At 36.2% G+C, this 25,441-nt stretch overlaps 3 protein-coding genes and 1 pseudogene across 13 annotated transcripts; all 4 read right to left on the bottom strand.

Moving 5' to 3' along the window:
• Nucleotides 1–806: 806 nt before the first annotated feature.
• LOC125475202 lies at nt 807–3,996 on the bottom strand. Of its 11 annotated transcripts, none has more exons than XR_007256605.1 (5): nt 3,654–3,996; nt 2,873–3,554; nt 2,597–2,784; nt 1,451–1,653; nt 807–1,035 (listed from the first exon to the last, which is right to left on the bottom strand). XR_007256605.1 is itself a non-coding variant. In XM_048579726.1 (5 exons), exons 2-5 carry the CDS (start codon nt 2,878–2,880, stop codon nt 975–977), a joined length of 339 nt encoding a protein of 112 aa, XP_048435683.1. In that variant the 5' UTR covers nt 2,881–3,554; nt 3,654–3,996; the 3' UTR covers nt 807–974. The 11 variants fall into 11 exon arrangements, 1 of the variants encoding a protein (XP_048435683.1); XR_007256613.1 differs by having other exon boundaries at nt 2,597–2,663; nt 3,427–3,554; nt 3,654–3,988; XM_048579726.1 differs by having other exon boundaries at nt 2,597–2,663.
• A 6,631-nt stretch (nt 3,997–10,627) lies between these two features.
• On the bottom strand, nt 10,628–17,735 carry LOC103960426 (annotated as a pseudogene).
• On the bottom strand, nt 17,451–20,622 carry LOC125475298 (pentatricopeptide repeat-containing protein At1g06710, mitochondrial-like). The gene is given in 5 exon segments (XM_048580011.1): nt 17,451–17,462; nt 17,592–17,611; nt 17,614–18,615; nt 18,618–20,018; nt 20,228–20,622. Coding segments are annotated over 4 exon segments (1,983 nt in total). The 5' UTR covers nt 19,567–20,018; nt 20,228–20,622.
• Nucleotides 19,765–20,531, bottom strand: LOC125475297 (pentatricopeptide repeat-containing protein At1g06710, mitochondrial-like). The gene is made up of 2 exons (XM_048580010.1): nt 20,114–20,531; nt 19,765–20,018 (listed from the first exon to the last, which is right to left on the bottom strand). The coding sequence occupies exons 1-2, from the start codon at nt 20,529–20,531 to the stop codon at nt 19,765–19,767; spliced, it is 672 nt and encodes a 223-aa protein (XP_048435967.1).
• Nucleotides 20,623–25,441: the final 4,819 nt, after the last annotated feature.

Here is a 25,441-nt window from a genome sequence, read left to right as displayed (position 1 = left end):
ATGAGATAAGTACGTTGCCAGGAGGAAAATTCCGCTTTGGTTAAGATGGGGTTGCAGAAAACACATCATCTCCAAACGATGAGTCGGGTGTTGCTGCAAGATTTATCTTGGGTGCAGGTATTCTAGCTTCAGCCGGGCCATATCATGCTGCCTTCACCATTTCTGGCGTAAGTTCTCTCTTACTTGTGCCACAGTGACAATTCTAAGGGCATTGTAAAACTCTGCCTGACCAAGGAAACTAGTCTGCCCCGGGTCTGCACGTGCCCAGCTGCAGGTTTTCACTACTACACAATTGTAATGTAATAAACAATTCTTGGGTCATATAAGTTTATAACACATTTCTAAAGTCTGCTTACCACCTAAGGTCGAAGGAATACACCAAAAAGTAAATTAATGACCTGATAACACAACTATCTCAAATTCACTAACCTTAGTATTAAGTCCTTCATCTTCTAATTTTCTACCATTTGAACATCAATTCCGTATTATACTACGATCGGGAGGGGCTAATTCAAACCCCTCGGGTAAAATAAGAACAGCCCCAACACAAAATAAAAATCTCAACTTAGATCAGCGAATTACAACATCCCAAGCTCACATTAACCACTTCAACTACAATTAGACTAAAATTCAAAATCAATCTGATTTGGAACACATTTCCACCAGCATAAATCCCGATCAACCACTATAATTACACAAATATAATCATACACACTACAATATACATCCACTTATACATATAAATATATATAATATATATACACACAAGCATATACATGTAGAGAGAGAGAGTAACTGCGCAAGGCCTGTTTGGGGAGACCGGAGCCCTGGAAGAAAGCGACTGCTTCATTGCCACTAATCTGGCCATTGCATTCCAAACTGGCTCGTCGAAAATACGCATTGAAGAGATCCACTTTTGTCGATTGGTTCTACGCCGACGCAATCGCCACCGTCGGATTGCGATTCGCGAAAAATTAGACCATGGAATCAATCGAGACCTCCACGCGCTCAGGCTGCCGTACACGTGAGTAGCGCCTGGAAGAATCAGAAAACCACGAATTCAAAGGACAAAGGTTTCGATGCCTTAGAAAACGACGACGTACAACAGGGATTTGGTAGCCCTAAACCCTAAATTTTCAATATGTTGGCTGGAAACTTTAAATGTCTTATGCTTCTAAAACCAAAACCAGTATGCAATCTGACATGCGTATGAGGAAATTATCATCATTGAGTGCTTGTTCCTAGGACACAACTGGGGGTGTTTATTCCTACCAATAATGTGACCGTATGACGGATTTTAGGCTAGGCTTATTCCAGTTCCTCCTACAGATGTCAGATTGCAAGCTGAGTTCAATCTGAGAAACATAAGATGCCTTCAAGTCACCAACCAACTGTTTGAAAGTTTTAGATTGCCGTTACAAAGTAAAGAGAGCAGTCCATATGAAAAAACCTTTGAGTAGTTTTTCTTGCTTGCACATGCCAACAAGCCTTTGAGTAGCCCTTATGAAAAAGCGCCAACATAGATGGGAGGAAGAAGAAAAGGCATGCGCAAGCAAGTGAACAATGAGCATACATGGCTGATAAGCCCACGACCGCTCCTGAGGGTAGCCGGAGTAGGCGAGGCAGTCTAGGACGCCACTTCGGAGGGGTTCCCTGATTATACATACATACATACATATATATATATGGGGATAATGTTAGGGATATCAAAATTTTAAAAGAGTTTTAATGAAACACTCCCGGTATTGTTCACTTTAACGAAAAATGACAATTTTACTCTAAAAAGTCACTCCCGGCACTATTCACTTACAACACCTTTTTATCCTTTTAATTAAAACTCAAAGTTTTAAAGCCCTTTTCATTAGTTGTCCAAAATTTTAAACCAAATTTGAAAATCAAATGATATGTCACCAATATGAAATACGCACGTCAATCAACACTTAAGTGATAATCCAATCATCAACAACCACATATTTGGTTTGCAAATTGGTTTAATATTTTGGTTTCCCTATCATTACCTTATATATAAACTAATATTACAAACTTTGTCCATTCAAATAAGAAGTTTACCGACTTTGAGCCATTGATTATTTGCTTACAGAATTTTGTTAACCATACCAGTTACCATTGCCTCTGCAAAAAGAAGTTTTTCAAAATTAACGTTGATCAAATCTTTTCTTCGATCAACTATGTCACAAGAACTATTGAATGAGTTAGCTATTTTATGAATTACAAAAAGAATTGGTTGATTAGATTGTGTAAACTTAATTAGTACATTTGCATCATAAAAAGCAAGACGTGTAATATTTAAGTAATGTTTATATATCTTTCTTCAATTTGTCATTGGTCTTACTCTAAAAACTAATTGTATAAACTACCATGTGAAGTTGCATTCCATAACATATAATTAGAGTTGCTGGTGACCCAACAAACCCAACAATGCTCGGGTATTCCATAACTTTTATACACGTTAATTTAGTTTCATATCTAATGTTTAAGAATCATTTTGATACCCATAAACACAATGTATGAGTTATCAAAGCTTCTTCAAATCACAAAGAAAGAACTATGCACAAGTGGGAGAGTACAAGTGCACCTTAAATGCTTCCTTGATAGCCATATCGACTAAATATTCCTCGGTCAAGATTTTAAGCTCATCCACCCTGCACCACAAACAAATGTAGACAAACATTAACAAACCTACTCCACTTTTGTTCATGGCCAGCGATTCTTCAAAAATGATGCCCACGCATCCTATTCCAAACCGCCGTGCCAAGGCAACTCCTGTATCATGAGTTTGTCTCATCAACTTAGCGTTGTAACAAAGCATCCTTTTTAAATGTGTACAATTATATGCTGAAGAAGTACTTACGAAATCATGGGAAAGGCACCTTTCAACAACCATGCTGGAAATAAAATGTTATCTAATTGGCAGCAACCCAGGATTGGTTAATTGCCACTACCCAGTTCCAGCTGCTGCAAATACTGCAATAGCTTTTAGCAAATCAGGCTTTGGCCGGTAACCGGCCTCAAATTCTTGCGAGCTCATTTCATCAACCGAACATAAAGGATCACATGATCAAAAACTTAGAGTTCAACTCCTAATAATATGCTAAAAGGTGATTCAAAACTTTCAAGTTTCGACAATTCAGTTTTCAAACAGCATCTAATAGGCAATCCATGAGAAACCCATGTCTTAACCTATTAGGCAATTCCATTCCCATGAACTAATTACTAAAATTATGTGCAGGTGCAACTGATACATTTCAAATACTCATATTAACGACTTGATCAAAGGGCCTTTCAAAGTTGCTAATTTTCACAAGTTTATCCGAGTATATTAAACTTTTCAGGAATTACACAATTCAAATTTAGACAAAGTTTGCCAAAATTAACCAAAAAAATGGCAAAAATAGCAAAACTAACAACTGGGCACGGTTAAAAACGAGAGCTCCTGCTCCTCTTCCTTATCGCCACCAATATTGTTGGCACCGCCGCTGCCATTCTCCGCCAACATCTATCTGCTGCTAGCGTAAAACTTTAAGCTTTAATCGCTAGCGGAGTGCAGAAAAATCAATTCAAAAAGAAAATCCTAGAAATCACTTATGTTGTTATTGAATAAGAAAAGAGAGAAGATGATTCTAGTGCCTTACGAAATATTCGATTGCGCTTCAGGATCTCCGATTGTGGTCCATAATTTCCGATGATTCTCCCAAAATCTCTGATTGGATGGATTAGGGCTCTCATTTTTCAGTCGAATATGAAAGAGGAGAAGGTGGAGGGAGGGAAGAATGAAAGGCGCGCCCGTTCTTTTTCGTCTGAAAAATAAAGCGCCTAATTGAAAACTTAATACATTTAGGCGCTATATTATTATCAGCGACACCATTTGCGACGCATTTAAAAATCCTTGGATCCCTTACATGACCCCTGGATAATTCTGGATACACCAATGGATGGTGCCATGGTGGTGTTCAAAGGAAATGAAAATTGGGTAAAGTATAAAAAACTACTTTAGTGTCACGATATTTCATACCTTATTTTTTTTTAAATTGATAATGTCATACCTCATTTTACGAATTTGTGCCAATGTCAGATCTCCGTCAGTTTTTCTATTAATTTTTCTGTTAAATACTGACGCGGCTAGAAGCGGGACTCATTTTTATTAAAAAAATAATTAAATATTAAAAGATTAAAAAATAAACAATAAACAATAAACCAAAAAAAAACCAATCAACCCATGTGCCCCCTCCCCAAAAACCCAAATCCCCTTCTCTGAGTTCTCCCCCACCCAACCCTCTATCTCATCTTTCGCCTCTCTCTCTTCTTCTCCCTGCAACCTGCATCCCTAAAATCCCAAAACCCAGAAACCATTCCCACCTGAGTCATCACCGTCGGCGAGCTCTCAATCCTTTGAGCCGACGATCGTCGATTAACCCCAAACCTTTCCCCGCCACTCCCGCTAGCGTTAGAGCTCTCCTTCTGGCACCACAGGTGCTTTTGGTTCCCCCACTTCAAATACCAAGTCAAGTTGAAATTGTGCAGAGGCTTCGCCCTTTCAGAACCTATTGCGATGGACTTCACCTCCACTCTCTTTTCCTCATCCGACCCGCCTATATACACCATTTATCGAAAACTCATACCAAAGAGAGCCACTCTCATACCACAACTCTCTCTCTCTCTCTATTTCTCGCACCTCCTCTGACTTTCTCGGAAAATCTCAGAATTTTCTGGGAAAAACGGAGAGTTTTTCTATTGGGATTGTTGTTGTTGTTATTATTGTTTTGTTTTTCTCTTGCAAATCACCAGAGGGAAAACTTTGGGGGCGAGGAGGAGAAGGGAATGTTGTTGTGGAGGTTGTGGCTAGAGTTAGGGTTTGGGGGTGATTGGGGGTCGTGGCTGTCATTGCTAAAGTCAACGACAAAGGTAGGGTTGTTGTCGGTGGGATCGGAGAGAAAGGTTGGGGGGGGACGGGTGGGAAAGATTTCTGGATTTTGGGATTTTAGGGATGCAGGTTGCAGGGAGAGAGGAGAGAAAGAGGGTTGGGTGGGAGAGAACTCAGATAAGTGGATCTGGGTTTTTGGGGAGGGGGGACACGAGTTGATGGGTTTTTTTTGTTTTTTTTTTTTAATTTTTAATATTTAATTAATTTTTTAAAATATTTAATTAATTTTTTAATAAAAAATGGGTCCCGTATCTGGCCACGTCAGCATTTAACAGAAAAACTGACGAAAGTCTAACATTGACACAAATTCGTAAGATGAGGTATGACATTGTCAATTTTAAAAGATGAGGTATGAAAGTGTCATGACACCAATAGTTGAGGTAGTTTTTTGTATTTTACCCATGAAAATTTGATGCCCAACAACCAACTATTTTATTTTCCTTTTAAAAGAAAAACCAACTATTTCTCAAAGAAAAAAAATATATGTCTTACTTTGTAAACAGTCATTTTTATTTACCTACTCACAGTTAAACATATCTTTGCCATTTAGTATTACAGTTTAATGATATTTTTCTTATTAATAATTAAATGATCTTAACTTTTGCTCTCATAAATAACAAGTTTGAAACAAATTATCTCAAAAATAAATAAATAAAATAAATAAAAAATAAAAATAAATAAATAAAAAGGAAAGGAAGAAATGTGTCTAAATCTAGAATAAAGAGTGACTTCTGCTATAAGCCAAGCTTTTTCTTCTTCTTTTGTCGAAAAATAAGAAATTTTATTGAATGAAAAATGTCTAATACAATTACATTAAACAAGCCCAATAAGGTGGGGATAACTAAAGCCCATTCAACAAAAAGGTAGAGAAAAAAAATCCTAATCTTCAACTCGCAAAAGCCGACCATTGGCGTCGCCATCACCTTGTTCACAACCACAAAGGTAGCCACCCGAATAAAATCAACTATGCATTAAATTCGATGAAGGTATAACAGCGCAAAACAATTGAACATGCAACAAAACCGTCACACCAAAGAAAAGCCAACAGATGTCGACCGCCAACACAAGCCCATGCAAGGAGAACAAAAAAACCAAAACAAATGGGAAGCAGATGGGGCTAAGGAGGCACCTAAACACCGTCGCTTTGGGAAAAGTTGCAACAAGCTCAGCCCTTGATTTCATAGATGGATATTAAATCCCTAGCATATTATCTTTCACTCTAATTTCATGAGTGCGTCTGGAATCCTACTAATACTCAATGTATGGATGCCACTAAGTGCGTCTGGATCTTTACATTTTGTTAAGTCTAAGTGTGTCTAGATCTCTACATTCTGTACAATTCCATCGGGTTCATCTGGAACCTTACATTTTGTTAGGTTCCGAGTGTGTTTAGATGCATTATGCGATTCTATTGGATGCGTCTAGAACGTTCATCTTATGGATTCTATAGAGTGAGTCTGGAATCCTACTTCTTATCTTGTATGTCAATTCTATCTGATTCCATGAGTGCGTCTGGAAGGCGAAACATTATGATTTATGTTAGTTCTTGTGTATTTGATCTATTTGATTTCATGAGATCTCGAATGTAGAATGTTTGCGAGTGTGTTGCTCCTATTATTTTAATGTATGTATGAAAGGAAAGCTGGTTGATTGTCTGTAAGGATTCTTCAATTAATTTTGTGAGTTAAGATATTTTATATATGCAAGGGATTGTCCATGTTTTATAAATGAGATCAATTGACTTTTCAATCACATGCGTTTACTATCATTCACACCATCTTTATAGCTTATTTGGGTTTTTGTTTTTTGCGATGTACTATTACCACTGTGTAGAGAGCCATTTTGAAGGTTCATAAATGTTGATATGTACAAGGTGTCTTGAGTAGCAATGCTAGGAAATGAATTAGGATTCTCTCTCATCCTCTTCCCAACCCCTTTCATCTCCTCCTCTCACATTATCTATTTTGTCTTTCTCATTCTATAAAAAATTAATATAAGATGTTGACGTGGTTTAACCGTGACCATTCAAATAGGAGGGAGAGAAGGGAAGAGAAAAAAAGAGGAGAGAGAATCCTACTCCCTGAGAAATTGAGCGCTTGGAGTGGTTAGGTTAACCTTTTACCTTACTGTCATATTTTGCAGACTTTTTGCATTGTATGTAAGTGGGATAGACCTTACCAATATGTAAATTATGTTTTAAGTGTTTTGGTTGTATAAGTTATACAGTTACGTCTTAAAATTATGTGTCAATCCTAGACCTATCTTGAAATCGGGACATGACATTGTATCAAAAAGAACGTTAGACCATCTTCAAAGGAGATGTCAAATATGTCAAATAGGATAAAAAGACATTCAAGTGTTCTCCAATGGATATGTCATATATTATGTGGCATATGAGTCATTTGACTCCTTACTTTCTAGTTGCCATTTTTTTACATCAAACAAAGAAAGAGTCAAATAATTTAATTTAAATTTTTAATGCAGAGTCATGTTAACAACCAATAGAATAAAAACTAAAACTAATTTTGATTATTTTTTTAATAGTTAATATAACACTAGGCCCAATAAAATAATAAAATAAATATTTGACACATGCATTCGAAAAAAAAGGATTTAGTACTTGTATTCAATTTGCCACATCAGTCATCAAATAAAATTTTGACATATTATATTTGACATCTCCTTTGAAGATACTCTTAGGAAGGTGTAGTCAAATTTGGATTTGATAGGACTTGATAGTATTTTAATAAGACTTTAAAATCTGGGTTTAGTCAATTAGATTTTAAAAGATTTTGAAATCCATGTATAGTCAAATTAATATTTTAAATGATTTTAAAGAATACATCCAAATTCATAGGTAGTCGATTATGATTTTAAAAAGTCCACAAGAGTCCAGGTGCAATGAAAAATTATATCAAAGATTTGCAAGGATTGTAGTGAATGATGGATTTTGATGGATTTGAGAGTGGGTGGTATAGATACCAAACACCTTAAATAATTCAAGCTCCACCCATAAGATTTCATTTCTCCTCTATTAAGGTCATCTCCAACCAAATGGTCCAGAGGACCGAAAATAGCCTGAAAATCGCCTCCAACCGAGGGCCAGGCCGGAGGGCTCGTGGGCCCCATAGAATCTAAAAGGGCCCAAGGGCTGACCCAATCCAGCTAGCCAGCTTGCTCGGGGCTAGCCAGAAATTTAAGAATTGTTGTCGGATATAACCGACAACATTGTTATTATTCTTGTCGGTTATATCCGATAGTATCCGACAACATTGTTATTAATCTTGTCGGTTATATCTGATAGGAATTCTTAAACAAATTTTTTAATCTAACGGCTAGCTGACGTCAACTAACTGTTATTTTTGAATTTTTTTTTACATTTTTTTTTTATTTACAAATTTTTTTTCCTATAACTTCTATTTTTTAATTCTTTTTTTTTTATAATCTCTATTTTACAAAATTTGTTTCATATTTTTTTTAAATTCCATTTTTTTCCTATAACTTCTATTTTACAAAATTTGTTTCATATTTTTTTTAAATTCCATTTTTTTCCTATAACTTTTATTTTACAAAATTTGTTTCATATTTTTTTTTAAATTCTCTTTTTTTTCCTATAACTTCTTAAGTCATTGTACAACATTAAATTAAATTAAGTAACATGAAACAACATTAAACAATATGAAAAAACATTAAATAACATTAACCAACATAAAAAAAAACAGTAAACAACATGAAACTTAAACAACATTTTTTAAAACATTTAACAACATAAAACTTAAACGCGTACTCCATGCTTCTTCTGGCCCAAAGATGTGCAACAAGATCTTGTCGTAAGTACTTGTTTGTGGCACGGGAACGTATCATTTCATAGCCCCTCATGTACTTATTTACAGAGATACTACCAGTTCTTGGATTGAAAGGCAAATTAGGCCTATCATATATTTATAGAGATACTACCAGCCCACTCGCCTCCTCACTTTGCATCGCTGTCAGTGTCACGGTCGATGGAAGGAGTAAATCAAGATCTAATGGTTAAAACATTCGGAGTAACATCTAAGAATTTTTGTTCCATCGACAGTCTTAACTAGATATTGGAGCTGTCGCATCCCGACCCGGGGTCCACCACATCCCAGGCCCGACCCGGAATGTCCACTAGGATCTCGAATCGAGCTATGCTAGCCGACACGCCTTGATTTCGGTCAGGGTGTATCAGGAGCAGTGGGGTTCCTCTGTATTTTTACTACAAGAGAACCTTGGCTTCCAGTTCCATTGTGACAGTGCAGAGATGACTCACACTAGTCTTACTCTTACAGATAGATTTGCAGTTTCATCAATTTCATAACCTTACCCTTTTTACATTTCATTGGCACCACAGATGAATTAGAGCATGACACCGACAGAGATCAAAGAGAACCCACAATTGAATACTCGAAGATAAACAACTCGCCACTCTAAGGAATCCACCAAAGAGATAAGAGTTTATGGATAGGAAGAAAAACACTCTTCACTAAACCAAGTTTAAAAGTAATTCTTAATTTCTGAATAATTGTATTTCCATACGTAAGTAGTGGTTTTACATAGTTAGGCATGGAACAACCTTCTACCTTCCATGAAGAGGTTACTAAGCATAAACTTAATGTAAGACTAATCATGAACTTAAATGAAAATATGAACCATTTTAAAATTAAATATGATGAATGCACCATGATAATTAGACGAGTCCAAATTCGGTGTCAAAGCATCTTGAAGAGATGCTGCAAAATAACCAAAATTCTATTTTTTGGAAAAACGATATAGTATCTACACTAAGAAGGGTGGAGGAGTAATGTGGTTTAAATTAAAGAGTCAAATTAAAAATAAAAATAAATAAATAAATAAATAAAACACATAACTTCATAAAAGAATCTCTCTTATGGCAAACTGAACAGTCACTTTTTAAATTTATAGAGTACATGTTCATCAGCTAAATATTAAAAAAATAATAAGACTCTAGCCTTGAGTTAGGAGAAAAAAAAGAGAAAGAAGATTGTTTTAGAAAATAAGTGGGTTGAGTTTGAATTGTTAACAGTAAAATATTCAAAGTTCGTTAAAATATAGAGTGTTGCTATAAATGAAAAGTTGAGTTGAGTAGCTAAATTAATTTTTTTAACATTGTTTATTATCTTGTTTAACGAAAATTTAGAGCTTCTCTTGGATATGCTCTTAAACAATGCAATCCAAGAATTATACTGTAGAACTCTAATCATTCATGATTAGTTATTACAAATGATAAAAAAAGAGAGTATAAAATTAAGAGCATGAAGCATTGAGATTAAGAGCTCGTTTGGAAGTGTTTTTAAAATAACCTATAACAAAAACACTTAAAAGTACAAAAAATGTTTCATATATATAATACAAAAAATAAAAAATAAAAACAAAAACAGTTAACAAACATACTTGACGATATCACATATTGTATTTCGGGCTTGTCTTCAATAATTGGAGACTACTGAGTAGTCCGGAAAATGAATGACAAAGATGAAAAAGATTTCTTAAAGTAACCCTTCACGCTTATTTCCTAGACTACTAAGCGGTCCGGAACTATTGAACAAAATTGTTGTATTTCACTTTGCTACAGGAGAGAAAAAGGCACAAGGAACAGCGAAAAAGAGAAGAAGAAAAGATTAGGAAAAAGCAAAAAATGGGTTTATCAGGAAATGTTTTAACAAACAAGGGTTTCACATCGCTGTACAAATTCTAAATTCTAATCAATCAGTGGCTTATTCCAACTTTAAACTTGGTTTATCAAACTAACCTACACACAAAAAATAGTTAAAAACAAACAGTTCGTAAACTGCAACCTCAGAGCACTCTTTCTGCTTTTAACTTCTGAGAAAATCACATTGCCAACACTGATGGACAGCCCTTCGCCAAAGGGATCAAAAATAAGAATCCAGATATCCGTACGTATGCCTTCTGTTATACTGTAGCAAGCTGGCGTATGTTCGGTCCCAGATTCCTATATACAGAGACTCATCATCGGGACTCATTGATGCACCGGATATCTCCCCAAAGAAATCAATCTCTTGCCGCCCTTTGTAATCTGCCTTTGTGCTATATATATGCACAAAATATGCAGGTTCCACGACCACCATGAACTGACCATCTGATGAAAAGCGAATTGACCTAGCAGCACCAAAGTTATTCTTCAGAACGGCAACTGGCAATGAAAGATTTCTCATGTCCCAGACTCGGGAAGTCTTGTCCTGGTTTCCGGTGGCAAATATGCGACCATCAGGATGCCATGCTGACGCAAAAGAGTAATCCAGATGACCAACGACCTTAGCAATAGTCTGAAATGACAAAAAAAAAAAAAAAAAAAAAAAAAAAAAAAAGAAAAGCAAAGTTGTATATAGTTAGTAAACTGTTCCCATCTTTGAAAATAAAACCTGGAAAATGCTTTTACGTGTAAATTTGGAATTTAGAAGCACAACTGCTCTGCTAACACGAAGTTAAGGTATACTAAAAAATAAACAAAAAGTAGACATCTCCACGCTGAACAATTATAAAAACAACTGTGTAAGCAAAAATCTGTTATCGTATTTTTCCACCATTAACCATTTCCTCAAAGTCTACATGTCTCGCGTTCAATTTTCAAACAGTTTACCTCATCTTATTAGCAAAAATATTTCTACGGAAAGAAACGCAACAAAATAAGTTGCAGACAAGAGTATCATGATCAGAAAAAAGATCCTTCCCATTCTGCGAATCCATGAGCAATGCATCTACATGATCACCAACAACCGCAACAAGCCTACAATCTGGGCTTATTGATGTATGCTGCAAATAAGGTCAGCTCCACGTTAAGAAAAGGAGTTATGGGAGGAATAACCACAGAAACCAACACATTAATTCCAGTTTAAGCAATTGCAGATCACTTCCAGTTTACAAGCACTTAAGTATATTGCACTCTTCTATTTCAAAGAGGTAATTTGTTTGAAGTCTGCAAAATATTTTCAATACTAGGATTGGCTCAATCAACATTTTGTGCTTTTAAGGAGACGGTCAATGAAGAAAAATTTGGCAAGTGGCATCGACCTTAGTTGGAGAGGAAAATTGTTCCTATGTCATTAGCTGAAAAGGAAAATTGCTTCAATTTATCTATAAAAGAACCAAATGTCCATCAAGCTAAACCAAAATATGAAATTAGTCTGCGACCTACACCAGTCACCAATTTCCTTTTATTTTAAAAATTGTCCTTGTCCTCAGCACAACCAATTGAACAAAATAAAACTGATTTGAAAGCTTGACTTCCTAGTTGACATCTCAACAATTTCCAAATATATCAGAAATAATACTCTTCAATGCACAACTTAGCCTTCTAATATTAATATCTAGGGAGGTTGGAGTCAATGAAACTCACAGAAAGTGAAAGTGTAAAGACAAATATGTAGATTCTTAGTATAGAAATAGAAAAAGGTGGGTAAGTTTATCTGACCGAAACCATCCATATCAATTAAGTTCTTAGGATGACTCACATTCACTGGCCAAGGGAAACGAAAGTGATTCAAAAGCTGAAACTTCTCCATGTCATATTCTCTTATGCCGCAGTCATTATTGGATGCCATGAAATGCATTCCACCCCTGAAAAAGCGTTTCTATATCAAGTTGTGTTTTATTAAAAGAAAAAATTCAGACGAACAGATTTTCAGAACTAGCTAAAATACCCCAATCTATCGTATATTTATGATGGCTTACTCCTTGTTTATCAAGAGACTGCAGATAAAGACAGAAAAATATGATTTAATACTTAACTGAACATTAACCATACTTAACTCAACATTAACCAGAAAAATAATCCTTCAACAGACTAAAGCGCTAGTTTGCATCTGATAATGACAAATATAGAATTACAAGAAACAAATTACATCCAACAAGAAATGAGCGCCTAAAATGCCATCAGTAGCTACCACATCGGTTGAATTTAATCATTTCATTAACAAACCATTGCGGAAACCAAAGATATGAATGCACGGACTAGGTCAAACCATTCTTACTAGTAGTACAACAAAAGAGCAACAAAACCACTTTCCTTATCCAAAAACTGAGCTCAGTGCGGATCCTAGTACACCGGATTAGTTATGCACTTTCCTAATCTAATTCCTAACCAGCATTTGTTCCAGGTTCAAGTCCAGAAGGTGTCTCTTAAGTTGCCTATCCAAGAACAGCTTCCATTACCCTCAACCTCAAGACTATTCCAAAAAGTTTTCACATACTTCAACAAACACTTACTGGCACACTGTCACTGATATCCAATATTAGTCGGTTCTTACATTTCATTTAACTTAAATTCAGTCAAACATTTTACAAGATATTTAGAAAATTCCCTGTCCATACTAGAATCTCAGCTTCTACATGCAACAATCTTGTGTACAAAATGGTACTCACACTCAATACAACGTGTAAAAAATAAATATTAACCACCCCTTTCACAAAAGTTAATAATATTATTACAAAATTCATTTTTGTTTTCCTAGGTAGAAAGTATTAATTTCAAGACAGAAATTACAAGCACCACACAACATAGCTCATAATATAAAAACCAAGCTATTCATGTCTGACTCCCCTGAAAGCCGCTATTGCCAGTTGTTCTGATTGGTAAAGGACAAACAAAACTGGAGTTAAAACTCTGGTAGCGAGGTCATATCTCTACCCCAAAAAGAAGTAATTTTCCAAGATCAAATACGGTAACCAAATTTCCAGCCAGCTAATGGCATTCGCTCTTTTCTTGACAAGTCAATGGCAAAGCAAAATCATCAGAATGGCAGGATCCCAGACAAGTCTAATTGTCAGATTTACCAAACAATACGTCTAATGTGGAAATACTTAACTCTCATCAAACAGCCATGCACTGTCAACACGCTATTGAGATGTAAACATTAGAAACTCACTTTACAAGTAAACTCTCCTTAAAAGCCACCAGCAACAAGAAAATTGTCCTTGACTGCCAGTGTGCTTATCTGAGTCTGCATAAAACCCTCCAATAAACTTCCTGCATGTTTCTGCAAGACCATAGAACTTGGCAATCTTAAACTATGGACATAAGTAGAGGACAAATAGCAATTATAAGGAACACTTCAACGTAAGTAACATAATTGGGAGGGGGAAGGAGAGAGCATAAACCAACAAAAGCTGAAAAAAAATGAAAAACAATCCATTTGATTACTTTATTTTCTTTCAAAGAAACTAGATCATACAAATTATGTACAGGAGGTTGTACTACCTCTGTTGGGGCAACATGTCCTGCAAAATTGAGAACCTCAGACAAATTCCAAACCTGGAAATAAAGGATTGTAGGTTTAACCAGTCTTGTATTATGGAATAAGTCATAGTAATTTCCACCTTGCTGCATTTGTTTGCACTCCTGGTCAAAGTTAACACATATTATCAGTGACGTCTGCTAACTTCAATAGTGACTTGCTAATTGGGGAAATGAAATGAAATGAAGAAAATGCTCGAGAACAAGAAGAAAACCTTGTCCACAGCTTCCCCAGATAAAGGGATGTTCTCATAATTCCTGTACTGTTCTAGCCTCGTCAATCTGTATTTTTCCCTTGTTATCTTCAATCTGTCCCATGGAATACCTTGAATGTCCTTTCCCTTTCTCGCTTGTGCAGATGACGTATCTGACACTTTGGTAAGCTGCTCAAATTCAAGAACAAGGGATTTCAAGTCCATTTAGTACAACAGGAAAAAAAAAGGATTGAACAATGGGAGCCAAGAGTTGATGGAAACAAACCATGTCATACTCATCAAGACCCATATCTCCACCTTGATTTTCTTCCTCCACATCCTTGACAAAATCAGACATGTCCCCTCCATCCGCCATATAATCGAACTGATAGCCCTGCTGGTAAGACATGCTCTATCTGCATTCAAGTTCACAATTTCAACATCTTCGATACAATTCCAGCACACTTACTAATCACCGAACACACCCAGACATACTTTTCTGGCATCTTTGTCATTATGAGGAAGTTTGACTGGAGCTTCTCGCATCTGTATAATGCCTGCAATTTGAAATTAGACACCCTATGAGATCTTGTGGAGAATTTCCAAACGCAGCTCTGATCACATAATCCTTATTACACTCAATTCATAACTCATAAGTAATTGCTGTAAGAGTAACTAGGCAAAATAAGTTCAAGCTCATACAGAAATTTCATCCTGTAAACTGTTTTTCGAACAATACTGTTTTGTTTTCATGCATATCCTAGATACCAACAAAACTATGAAATGGATATTTTAATAACACTACTACCTTGATATGATTGATTGGAAATCAAATACAACTTCCCGTGAACTCAATTCCACGTCACCAACCTGCTCACTCAACGAGCAACAACAGCAGTAAGTAATAGAGCTGCGCAATATCATTCTTGCCATGTTGAAGTAGCAAATAACATAGTGAATTATCTGTACCTAGTACATAAGTATGTGAACAACGATGCATTTAAACAAGTGCAGAGATATGAATAATAAAAACCTGAATTTCTGACCTTCTGATGATTCACCATGAAAATGGCTTTGGAGCAGTAAAAAAATTCTAGCAGCAGAGACCTGCTGCATATTCTCATTAAGCAGCATCATCTGAAAGCCTTGGTGCAGAACATCGAAACTGTGTCGTATGGATACAATTTAGGAAATGTGAGTTGATACTGCAAAATCACAATTTTCCAAAAACTAGATATGAAGACCACAAGGAATATTACAATCAAATAAGATTCTAACGAATTGTTTTGTTTTCATATTAACTTATTTAACATCTTAAAATGCCCACCAAGATGCCCTTTTTCAATCCTACCCCCCCATTTCTTCTATAGAAATTTTACAAATAACCCCTTGTACTCTTGCTTGTATCCCTTGTGTATCCATCGTATATGCCTCACACATATCCATCCCATACCCAAAAATCAAAATTTCCAAGAAATTAACAAGATACAGATTTGGAATATCTGATATCCATGAAGGCATCATGGAGATATATTGGTATTGGATCCTGCATTCTCAAGATTTTGGGGTAACCATGCTATGAAATTATATAAGATGACATACCTCCTCTGAATAGGTAGGAGATAAAAGTTCTAGTTTTCTTGAATTTCTAGCCGCTTCACAAAGTGGAGTAAAAATGTAGTCCCTTCATTAAGCAAGCAACATTCATTCACATCCTCATGTTGCATATACTTGCACACGGACTCTGATAGAAATGCACTCCACTCCTCAACAGAACCGTCAACCAGGTCACCAGGTCCAGTGAGTCATCAGATGGTGCATGAGTAACAAACAATGATGGTCTAGAAAACACCCTAATTTCTGTCAGATGTCTATTCTTGCATATGCCAATGGATATCCTGTGCAAATAATTGAGATATATAAGAACAATAAAAAACAAAAACAAATAATTTACAGTGACAAGCAGAGGCAATTAGATATCCGCAGCACCAACTGTTTCAGATTACAGCTTCCCATACTATTGAAGTTTGCACCAAACAAGCATAGATTACCTCTTGATAATAGTTTTAAAAATTGATAAAACAAAATAAATAAAGCATATCATCTAAAGTCATTAAATAGAAATTTTGGGATAAAAAAAAAATTGTTCTGTTTTTTTAAAAAAAAAAAAAAAAGGAAAAAAAGAAGCCAACGTAAGAACTAGAGAGCAGAAGCAATCCTACTGGTTACTACTGTGGTATCAAAGATCTGTGTGATCATTATGTTTCAAAGATCTTTCCAAAATGAATCTAAAATTCTGGACTAACCTCTAAATGCTACAGAAAGGGTCTTTACAAGCCTTAAAAAAGCACAAAAGACAACTTATAGGTAGATACTGTAAATTTACAGCTTGAGGCAGCTCAATCACATACTGCAGCATAGTAAGATAGGTCATCCACAACAAATCAGAAGGCACTTATGCGAAATGCTACCGAGACAGTAAGGCAAAGTTGAGAGATAAGAACAAAAATGCTCCTGAACAGACAAGTTGGCCAAACCATTCAACATAAGATACACAAACAAACAATTCATTCAAGTAGTTGTCCATGAGTTCCAATATTGTCACATTTTCTTAATTCATTCCTTTAAATAGTCAATAATGGCTTAAAGGTCCATGCACAGATGTAAAATGCATGGCCACTCATAAAATTTACATGCTGATACAGAAACAAATAGACTTGTTACCGTGCTTCCTTAATTGTGCATGTGCTCACACAACACAAAATGTCACATTAAATTCAACACTTCTCAAAATTAAAACCAGTATAGAAGTAGTTCAATGTTTTATCGATGCAATATTTCTTAAATGCAAATTAGATGTTCTCTATGCACAATTCTTTATGAGCACTGGATTGAGGTTTATTTGGTTAGGGTTTGATTGTGGGGCTTAGGGATATAAAGGTAAAGGCCTAAGAAATAAAAGCCATAGGAATTTTTTATTTTTATTTTTTTGTCATTTTCTAGGGCATTAAATGTATCATATTCCCACCTAAAAGATAGAACCAAATAAAGAAAAGAAATGATTGAAAATATACATAAAGAGGAAAAAGACATTTTCATGTAATAGAAATAGTTGAAAACTACAGTATGGAAGAAAAGACGAATTAGAGAGACAAACCATGTGGCATATGCTATCTGTAGTTGAAGAGCTTCGTCCCAATTGTTAGCTTTAATAAGCCCTTTAATAAGATGAAAGAATGTATCCAGCTCTGGAAAACCACCATGCCTCATCATGTCTGCAAACATCTCCAGTGCCTTACCGACCTTATTTGCATGTGAAAGACTCTCAATCAATGAAGTGTACATATTCTTGTTCACAGATGTAAACGGTGAAGATGACGAAATCTCTTTAAGCAGCTCAAGAGCCACTTCCAACATTCCAGCCTTTACAAAATTATCAATCAGAACTTCGTATATGTGAGTAATTGGCACTGTGTCACATTCACTCATCTCATTTGAAAGCCCAAGAGAGGTCATGAACTCTCTATTGTAACCTTCAATAACATTACAGTAGCCTACCATATGCTTAGGCCAATGTGTTTGTTTCATTTCATCCAAAAGCTTATGAGCTTCATCCAGTAGTCCAGTTGAACAGCAATGATTTATCAAAACCCCATAGGAGATAAAATTTGGAGCACAACCCTCAGAGCTCATTTGTTTAAAAAGCTCAACACACTTTTCGATATTACCTGCTTTCCCAAAGCCATCTATCATTGCGGTATAAGTCACAACATTCGGATAACACCCTTTTTCTTCCATCATCAGCATAAGCTTATAGGCTTCATCTGTTTTTCCAACTTTACACAGGGCATCAATCATCTCTGTGTAGATAACAACATTTGGTGCACAAGAGTGTTCTAACATTTTGGACAAGACTTTTGAAGCGAGATCCAGTCTTTTATCCTTAAACAACCTATCAATCAAAGAACTGTACGTATACACATTTGGACTGTACCCTTGCTCTGACATCTTAGCAAACACCTCTTGTGCTTCATCTAGCTTCCCATGCTTGCAAAATCCATCTATAAGAGCATCATAACTAATATGGTTAGGTTCACAACCTTCTTCTGACATAGCATGCAATAAATCACGGGCCTCTTTAACCTTGTGTGCTTTGCATAAACCATCCACCAAAGCCCCACATCAACATCAGGGACGTCCACATTACCTCTCATTCTCTCATATATCTGGCAAGCCTTTTCAATTCTACCAGCTTTACAATGACCATCAATTAAAGCAGTATAAGTAATAACATTAGGACTGCAACCTTCAGCCAACATCATCTCAAAGAGTTGATCAGCATCAGACACCTTCTTTGCTTTAAGGTATGCATGTATAAGAGCAGTATATGTCACCACGTTTGGAGCACAACCATTTCGTATCATTTCATTAAACCAGCTCCGAGATTGTTCAATAAGACCAGCTTTACAAAAACTATCAATTAAAATAGTATAGGTATAGACATCAGGAACAATACTATTCCTTTTCATTTCTTTAAACAACAAAAATGCTTGTTCTACCTTGGAGGCATTACACAAAAAGCCAATAACATTAGCATACGTATTAGTGTCAGGAACAAAACCCCTGTTCATCATTTCGCTGACAACCTTATAGGCTTTCTCAAATTTTCCGGCACCGCAAAGACACCATGCAAAATTGCTCACATTGACCTTACTTAGCATAACCCCTGCATCAAGCATCTCACCATAAGCTTTTTCAGACAAATCTAACATATTTGGGCTTGGTAATTCCTTGTTTCCACATATACCATCAATCAAGATATTGTAAACCACGTAGCCTGTCTGGCACTCACATCTTACCATTTTCTTAAGTAACTTATGAGCATAAGAGTGATCTCCGGACCTACAATAAGCATGTACAAGAGAACTAAATATCTGAGGGCTTGGAATACGACCTTCTGTGATCATCCTACTAAGAATTCTCTTGCACCTACCGAGCTGTCTTTTCTTCAAACACCCACAAAGCAAAGTCCTATAGGTCACAACATTAGGAATGCAAGAATCGCATCGCATTCTGTTCAAAAAATCCTTAGCTTCCTCAACAAGTGAAGCTTCGCACAACCCAGATATCATGTTCGTCTAAAGAATAGTATTGGGCACAAACTCTTCCGTCTCAACCAATGCAAGAGCTTCCTTCCACCTCCCAGCTTTGCAAAGGGTGTGAACAAATGAACCAAATGTATACTCATCCATCTTAAACCCTGAATCCAACATCTCCACATGGACCAAGTGTGCTGTGTCCAACTTATCTGCTTCTAGAACCACTTGAACTTAAGCATTGTAAGTTGCTTGAGTTGGCTTGTATCCGATATCCTTAAGCCTCCCCAGCTCTTCCAAAGCTACATTCCACAACCCATTTTGGCAGTACTTCCGAATCAACACATTAAGCAACTTCCTAAGCACCTCTCTATCATCACCCTTAATTTCTTGCAGAAAATGTTCCGCTACCCTCTTATTACCACACTCCAATAACTCTAACAGCGCGTTGTACACAGGAGCAGTGTGACTATACCCAATTTGTTTACCTGCACATATGAAAAATTTCACACCCAATTCAGGATTTTGTATAAGCTTCAACACCTCCACCACCAGAGTTTCATTCAGATTATCCCTAAACTGCCTAAGAAACTTCTGGGTTCATCAAACTCATCATTATTATTCCTGATAGCATTCGAAATCAAAATGGCATTGTTAGAAAACTTAGCTGATTCAAATTTTGGTATCGAAGACCCACCACCAGCACTGGTATCCAACACCGAATCGCGCAGAGAGGCGAATTCCTCTGCTGAAATAGACTCAACTCCAGAACTCTCCGGCTTGAACAAATAGTTGGGATCGAACAGACCATCGAGATTGTCCTGCCAAGAAGTGCAAAGTAATCTGGGAAAGCAAAGCTTTAGACATTGGTGGGAGGATTTGAATGGAGAAGGGAATGGTTGTGATGGGTTTGTGGAGAAAAATGGGTTGGACTTCAGAGGGGACGGAGATATGGCGGAAATTGATTGCCAGAGGAGAGTTTTCAACCGCCTTCTGCTCATTTTTGAGCTGCGAGAAGCTTGGAGCAGGGGATTGTTTTCAGGGTTTATGCTGGGGTTTTGTTTTCAGGCCGGGTTTAAAACTCGTTTTGAAAAAGACTAAAAAGCGCTTTTAGCTGTATTTGGAAGCAAAACACTGTGTGTCTTTGACTGAAATTGGTTTTAGAGAAATTTCTGATGCTTCTTCCAAGAAATATTTAAGTTTTTTTTTCAAGATTTACTGGCATTTTACTAAGAATTGTTTCAAAAAATATTTTCAGATATATTAAAAACACATCCAAATAAGCTTTTCAAGTGTTTTTATTTAAAAATGTAACTCTTCAAATATAAGTTTGTTGAACTATGTCGCAGTTTGACAACTAAAATTTGTTCATTCACAATTTTACTCCAACTGACTCCACACATTTTATAGTATTTTTAGGAGCTTTGTAGTGTAATTACCATTTCTAAGAAAAACTTCAAAAAAAAAAAAAAAAGGATATTTTTAGGTTGGGTACCAATTGAAAAATCAATCCAATCATCTTATAAATATCACTGTACTTCAGAATAATGGAATGATTGCTACTCAATCTCACTAAATTTTTTGGTAACTAGTGGCCGGCCAACCAACTTTCAGGTGACTTTTATGGCAATCCTTGACTTTTTCGATGATCGATTGGTCAACTCTCTAATGAATGATGACCAGTAGATCAATCCTAAACCATTTTGAAAGAAAACATGATTTCAAAATGTCTTTAATAGGATTTGAACTCAAAACTACAAAATAAAATTATCAACAAACCGAATTCGGATCGGATCAAACTTAATTCATATCCAGATCCATTTATAATCAAAATAATGGATTCAAATCATTAGATCTAACTTGTCAATCCATGTCCCATTTAGCATCGAATCAGATCAAATTAAGACCTAGCAAAGTTAGAATATCATTAGCAACCTCATTCTTTTATTATATATTTTTTTATTTTTGAGTTTTATCACAAATGGTACTTTATGTTTTGTCAATGCATCAATTTGGTCCCTTATATTTCAAACTCATTTATCTGTTACTCCAATTCATCAGTGTGATGTGTGGGACCCATAGGGGCCTATAAAGCCAATCATAATGATGCCATATGGACTAATCCTTCGTTTTTTTTTTTTCTTTTTTTTTTTTTTTCTGAACAAACACTATTCTCTATACTAAAGGGGTGAGTTAGTGGGCTAGCCATAATAATGTTGTTCGAATTCACCGTTGGCAAAAATCAAACCTAAAACTTCTCAATTACAAATGAAGCTGAATACCACTAAACTGTAATACTAAGTGACTAATCCTTCTTCTTTTTTAAATAATTTAAAATTCTAAAATAATAAACAACCACTCTCACTCCTTGTATCCACTTGTAAAGCCAATCATAAGGCATTCTAGTTTTGACAAACAAAAAAGTTGGAATTTTCAAATGCTAGTGTTTTTATCCCAAATGGTCCATTATATTATGTCAACTTATTAGTTTGGTCCTTTATGTTCTAAACTCATCAATTTCGTTCTTCATCTCCTGCTTTGGTCGTCAATGTTGTCATTCCATCTTACCTTGTTAATGAAATCCGGTAGTGTATGATGGGGCAACCATGTAAGGCCCACAAAGCCAATTACGTAATGTCAAGTGGATTATGTGTAAAACAACAAATAATATAAATAAAAAAAGATATAAACCCGGCCAAAATGAATTTAGGATACTTTTTAAATGCAAATTCATTTGAATTTTAAATAAGTAATAAAATCCTACAACGTCACTTAAAACAAAAATTATTGACATTGTGCGTTGGTCCCAATTTAAATATGATCGTTGTCTAAATGTGTCACATGGACAAATATTTTGAGAAATATCACATGTTATTGCTAATCTGCATACACCACATGGACAAATACTATAAGAGATATTGACGTGTTATTGCCAATCTGCATACACCACATGGACAAATACTATAAGAGATATTGACGTGTTACTGCCAATTCGCATATAACACGTGTGCCTTAAACGTATTTGATGGTAATTCTATATAAATCTATTCGATGTTATTGCCAATCCACGCACATTCAGGCTTCCTCAAATCACTATGCATTGCAATTCATATTGCTTTGTAATCACTCTTGTTCTTTGCTTTTATGTTCGACCTTTGTGCCATTCTCGACATCTTGCCAAATTGGCTTGAGCTCCTTGAGCCATGAGGCTTGTTCAAATCCAATCACTGCAATTGGGTTCTAGGTTGGTAGAACAAGTTGTCTGAGGCAAGGGGTTTTTGCGGCTGCGTAGATCAAATGGTCATCGATTACAAACACAGAGAAATGGAAAACCAAGGAAGATAAATTCCCCAGCCGAGACGTGAAGCACTCTTCAATATTCCTTTCAGTGTTTCGCTTGATTGATCATCGGACCAAGTACACAATCTTCGAGGAGCATTGGAGAAGTTGAACTTTGGCACAGTCAGGTCAAGCTTTTTCCAATGGATTGTCTTGCAGCAAGCTGCATTCCAAGGAGCTTCAGACCCGAGTAAGAGGCATGAAATCTAGAAAATATAAAGTGATGAATATTTTTAACAGCATATCATAGTCCATGTTTGCACAATTTTTAGCTCTGGATCTCTGTCATTTCGAAAGAGATTGTACCTCTACAATGACAGCTTGTCGATCCAAGTAGCTAAAAATTGGTGGCTCTCAACATAAATATATCTTGTCGTAGACTCGTAGAGAGTGTATCTTGGTGCTCTTTTGTTGTGGTTCTTAAGACTTTGACGACACATGCATGAAAGAAATGAGACAGGTTCTTATCGAGGGTATTTTAGGACTTAAAATTACAGAAAACTCCTTTGCTTTGTAACGGCAATCTAAACTTTCAATTTGTTGATTGGATACTTGAAGTGTTTATGTTTATGAAACTAAACCTTGCATGCAGTCTGACATGTGTACGAGGAAACATAATGAAACTAGCGGGACTCCTCTCAATTGTGTTCTAAGAGCACATATTTAGGACACAGTTGGGTTTTTATTCCTTCCAATAATGTGCCCATATGACACAATTGGGAGTAATAATAAGCACCATGACGCTAGGTTAATTCTAGTTCCTCATACAGAAGTCAGATTGCATGTAGGGTTCAGTCTAAGAAACATAAGAATGAAAATGGCTCCTTCTTTAGTAAGATTATATGAACAAATGCCTGAACCAAAATATGTTATTGCTATGGGAGCATGCACAATTACAGGGGGGATGTTCAGTACCGATTCTTATAGTACTGTTCGGGGAGTTGATAAGCTAATTCCTGTGGATGTCTATTTGCCGGGCTGTCCACCTAAACCGGAGGCCGTTATAGATGCTATAACAAAACTTCGTAAGAAAATTTCTCGAGAAATCTATGAAGATCGAATTAGATCTCAACAGGAAAATCGGTGTTTTACTACCAGCCATAAGTTTCGTGTTGGACACAAGTCTTCAAGTCTCCACCAACACATAGGAAGTTTTAGATTGCCGTTACAAAGCAAAGAGAGTTTTCTATAATTTCAAGCCTGGAACACCCTCTATAAGAACCTATCTCATTTCTTCCATGTATCATCACATAGTCCTCAGAGCTACAAAAAAATAGCACCAAGATATACTCTCTTAAGACTTGTAGCTCATAAGACTTGTGATGACACATGGAAGAAATGAGAAGGGTTCTTATAGAGGGTATCCTAGGACTTGAAATTGCAGAAAACTCATTTTGCTTTGTAACGACAATCTAAAACTTTCAATATGTTGGCTGGAGACTTGAAGTGTCTTATGTTTTTTAAACTGAAACCTGAATGCAGTCTGACATGTGTATGAGGAAATGGAATGAACCTAGCATCATGAGTGATTACTCCTCTCAATGAGCAAATATTGAGGACACAATTGGGTGCTTATCCCTACCAATAATGTGCCCATATGACATACTTGGGGGTCATAATAAACATCCATGAGGCTAAGCTTTTCCAATTCCTCCTACAGATGTCAGATTGCATGCAGGGTTCAATCTGAGAAACATAAGATGCTTCAAGTCTCCAACCAACGATTTGAAAGTTTTAAATTGCCGTTACAAAGCAAAGAGAGTTCTCTGTAATTTCAAGTCTAAGGACATCCTCTTTTAGAACCTATCTCATTTCTTCCACGTCATTGTCATCACATAATCTTAAGAGACATAACAAAAGAGCACCAAGAAACACTCCGTGATAAGATGTATTTATGTTGATCATAATTCGAGCCACCAAATTTTAGCTACTTGGATGTACAAGTTGTCATTATTCAGGACCAATCTCTTCTACAATGGCAGAGGTCTAAAGTTTGAAAGTGTGCTAATATGGACTACACTATCCTCGTGCGAATATTCATCACTTCTAAATTATCTGAATTTGATATCCGTTTCTCGGGTTTGTAGGTCATGGAATGCAGCTTGCTGCAATCCAGCCCATGGAAAAAAGCTTGCCCTGATTGTGATCAATATTATTTTGTTGCTTGGACATGCCAACAAGCCTTTGAGTAGTCCGTATGAAGAAAGGCCAACATAGATGGAAAGAAGAAGAAAAGGCATGCTCAAGCAAATAAACAACGAGCATACAGCGGGTATGATATTCGAGTCTCCAATGTCCTTGGTGCATATATGCAGAATGGAATTGACTGAGAAAGCTGAGGCATTGCATCTGCACACATTGGAGAGAGACTGTCAACCAGATTATAACACATGGGAGTTCCTTATGGAAGGAAGGTTGACAAGCCATAACATAACAAGGCCATTGAAGCGATGAAAAAGGGGTTTAGTATGTTGCAAGATTGTCATTGGAGACCATCGGACAATACTGTAATGGCCTTGGCTGATTATTTCGAAAAGCATGGGAACATTGAGGATGCCAATTGGTATACCAG

The sequence above is a fragment of a genome, unplaced genomic scaffold (genome assembly GCF_019419815.1).
Source record: "Pyrus x bretschneideri cultivar Hongxiangsu unplaced genomic scaffold, Pyrus_bretschneideri_v1 Contig14, whole genome shotgun sequence".
Classification (NCBI taxonomy): domain Eukaryota; kingdom Viridiplantae; phylum Streptophyta; class Magnoliopsida; order Rosales; family Rosaceae; genus Pyrus; species Pyrus x bretschneideri.
Note: the sequence above shows the minus strand (reverse complement) of the source record. Positions and strands in the feature narration are given on the sequence as shown.